We start from the raw sequence: 3,027 nt of genomic DNA, 5'->3' as shown, positions 1-3,027 counted from the left end.
GATGAAAAGAGACACCATATTTTTTTTAAGTCGAAGCCAAGGGGAGCAAATACATTGAAAACAACACAGGCCCAAGGATCGAACCTTGCGGAACACCCCAACCAAGAGGAATGTCAGTAGAAACACAAAGCCCTATTTGAACAGTAAAACACTTATTTGACAAATAAGAGCGAAACCATTGTAAAACTATACCACAAAGTCCTACACAAGACTCCAGGCGTGACAGAAGAATCTTGTGGTTGACTAAGTCAAATGCAGCACTTAAGTCTATGAGGATAAGAGCCATAGGTTTCCCTGAATCTGTCATGAGAAATATGTAATTTAAGGGCAGATTCAGTGCTATGAACTTTAAAACTTGATTGAAGTACTTCATTAATAGAGTTATCTGACAAGAAAGACTGTAGTTGAACCAGTACAACTTTCTCCATAATCGTTGAAATAAAAGGAAGATTTGAGATGGGCCGAAAATTGGAAAGATGTAGGATCGAGGTTCGTTTTTTTAAAGATACGGTGTTACAGTAGCCTGTGTAAGGCAAACTGGAACAGTACCAGTTTGTAAGCATTTATTAATTACTGATAACAGACTTGGGCCAACTGCATCCATAATTTGTTTAAGGAAAAACGGAGGAACTATATCATGGACATGATGTAAGCTTGAGATGATCCATCATTTCCTTTGTGGCTTTGTTCCTTTCCTTTCAGTGACTCCCTAGATCTCGCTCTCTTTATATGCTGCAAGCATAGGCTACATAATAAATAGCTATTATTGGTCATGTTATTTTGAAGGGCTATTAATAAATTAAATACTATTAGGCTATATATTTTTTGTAGGCTATCTATTCTCAGTTGCTCATGCTGCTACTGTTATGTAATGCCTAGGGCAGCTTTCCTAAACAAGGCATTCTTTGAAAATGTTTGGTTTGTTTTAATCAAATATCACAGATGCTAGTTCAAGAATCACTGTAATTGTCCAGTTAACTAGACATTATAAAGGTTAACACACTCGAACCAGTGATGTAAAGGTTAAAGGAAACAGTGTGTCATTATAACGCTGTTATTTAAGTATTTGTATTTTTAGTATATGTTTTACGTATTCCTATATATTTGTTTTATATGTTCTGTTTTTAATGTTTCCATTTCGTTCGGTATAAATGGTACCATTCAAAGCACGCTCTTATATTGATTTACAAAGGATGAAACAAGTCCAATTTTTTAGCATACAAACAATTTCAAAACGGTCTAGTTTTATTTACACAGTGCAAGTTAAAAGCACTGTTGCAAGTTGCAACACTCTTGGCTTTGCATTATAAAGTCCTCCAAAGGCGCACATCTGCGCAGACGCGAGTCTGTCGACCAGCATTTGAAACCAAAACAGGAAGTCTTAAGTATTGTGGGACGTGTAGTTCCGCTTGTAGGCCGCTGTTCTGTATAACAGCACACGAAGGAACCAAACAAAACAAAATTAGGGAAACTTCCAAGGGACTGCTGTAATACTGGTGCATCTTTTACACGATCATGCCCGGCTTTACGTGCTGCGTGCCCGGTTGCTACAACAACTCGCACCGGGATCGCGATCTGCGGTTCTACACCTTTCCGAAGGACCACACTCAGCGAGAGATATGGCTGAAGAACATTTCGCGGGCCGGGGTGAGCGGCTGCTTCAGCACTTTCCAGCCCACCACCGGACACCGGGTCTGCAGCGTCCACTTTCCCGGCGGCAGGAAAACCTACACCATTCGCGTCCCGACGCTTTTCCCTCTGCGCGGGGTGAACGAGAGGAAGAGCAGGCGAGGAAGGAGCAGGAAGGTCTCCGCGGTCGTGCCCATCATCAGCAACGTCGTTTCCACCGCTAACGAGTCAGCGCCAGTGGAGGAAGAGGGGGACACCGAGAACACCACCGTGGTGCAGATAGGTCAGAACGGCCAGTACATCGCGCCTGTGGACCTCGCCGCTTCAGGGGACGGCTCCTGCCTCGCGGCGGTGGTCTCGGGATCCGGCGAAACCCTGACCGGAGGCAGCGCGTCGTGCCCCGTTGCCGATCTCGTGCTGTGCGGGGTGGACCACTCGTACTCGCTCACCACCGGCACAACGTCCGCTGAACTACTGAGGAAGCTGAACGAGCAGCGGGACATCATCGCGCTGATGGAGATCAAAATGAAGGAGATGCAGAACACCATCCGACAGCTGCGGGTCAACGAGGCACGGCTGCAGGAGGAGCTGCGGGAGCGGGACCGTCTGATCTCCACCAACACCATCATTACGAGGAAACTCTGACGAACGACGCAGAGAAACGACGGACTAAAGACGCGAAGGAAGGTCGGTGTTCGGTGCTTCTGTAAGACAAGGCGACGACAATTAAGTATCATCGTAGTTCTCATTTAAACTTCCTCCAGGACTCAGAAGTGGTAGATAGGCTGTGTTTGTGTTAGAGCGCAGATACATGAGTTCAACTTGTATGCTCGAGCTGTCCGGCACAGCGCTACACGGGGACTGAGATGAGTTCAGCAGACTGGTCCTTCTCATTTTATATGTAATGATGATACACGTTTGTGTGTTGAAGGCAGCAGACCCAAGATCTGCCTACTGCCACACTTCATAACCACGTTACACGCACACAGAGACTGCTTCATAAGTGTGTAAACAACTGCTTATTATTTGGGTTTCTTTCTTTGATTATAATATTTCAGTGCATCAGATCAGAGCTTCTGGTCCAGATGAACCGATTCTTTACATGCAGGTTAACGCAGTTAGAAAATATGATTGGTTTGAAGTAAACTGCTTTTGGACTATAATTTGTGGGACTGTTTTTGTAGTATTGCATTTAAACAAATTATTTAGTTAGGAATCTCTTTTGTAAGATTCTTTACCACACAAGTTCTGAATATGTTGTGCACTATAAAAGCTGTTTCTTTTCTGTTTGAAGCCTTGCGGCATCACATTTATATAAGGAAATTTCATTTTAATTGTCTTCAGTAAAGCATCTTTAAATTAACCAACCTTTCCAGTATTTAGCAAAAAAAAAAAAAA

The 3,027-nt window shown here is 43.6% G+C and overlaps 1 protein-coding gene across 1 annotated transcript; it reads left to right on the top strand.

The window, feature by feature from the left end:
* Positions 1–1,242: 1,242 nt before the first annotated feature.
* Positions 1,243–3,014, top strand: LOC107577201 (THAP domain-containing protein 11-like). The gene has a single exon (XM_016263301.1). It carries the CDS (start codon positions 1,516–1,518, stop codon positions 2,272–2,274), a length of 759 nt encoding a protein of 252 aa, XP_016118787.1. The 5' UTR covers positions 1,243–1,515; the 3' UTR covers positions 2,275–3,014.
* Positions 3,015–3,027: the final 13 nt, after the last annotated feature.

This window comes from Sinocyclocheilus grahami, unplaced genomic scaffold (genome assembly GCF_001515645.1).
Source record: "Sinocyclocheilus grahami isolate Dianchi unplaced genomic scaffold, SAMN03320097.WGS_v1.1 scaffold5392.1, whole genome shotgun sequence".
Classification (NCBI taxonomy): domain Eukaryota; kingdom Metazoa; phylum Chordata; class Actinopteri; order Cypriniformes; family Cyprinidae; genus Sinocyclocheilus; species Sinocyclocheilus grahami.
Note: the sequence above shows the minus strand (reverse complement) of the source record. Positions and strands in the feature narration are given on the sequence as shown.

Excerpts from the sequence above, each read along its gene's own strand:
- LOC107577201 (XM_016263301.1), top strand. The coding sequence starts at position 1,516 with ATGCCCGGCTTTACGTGCTGCGTGCCCGGTTGCTACAACAACTCGCAC.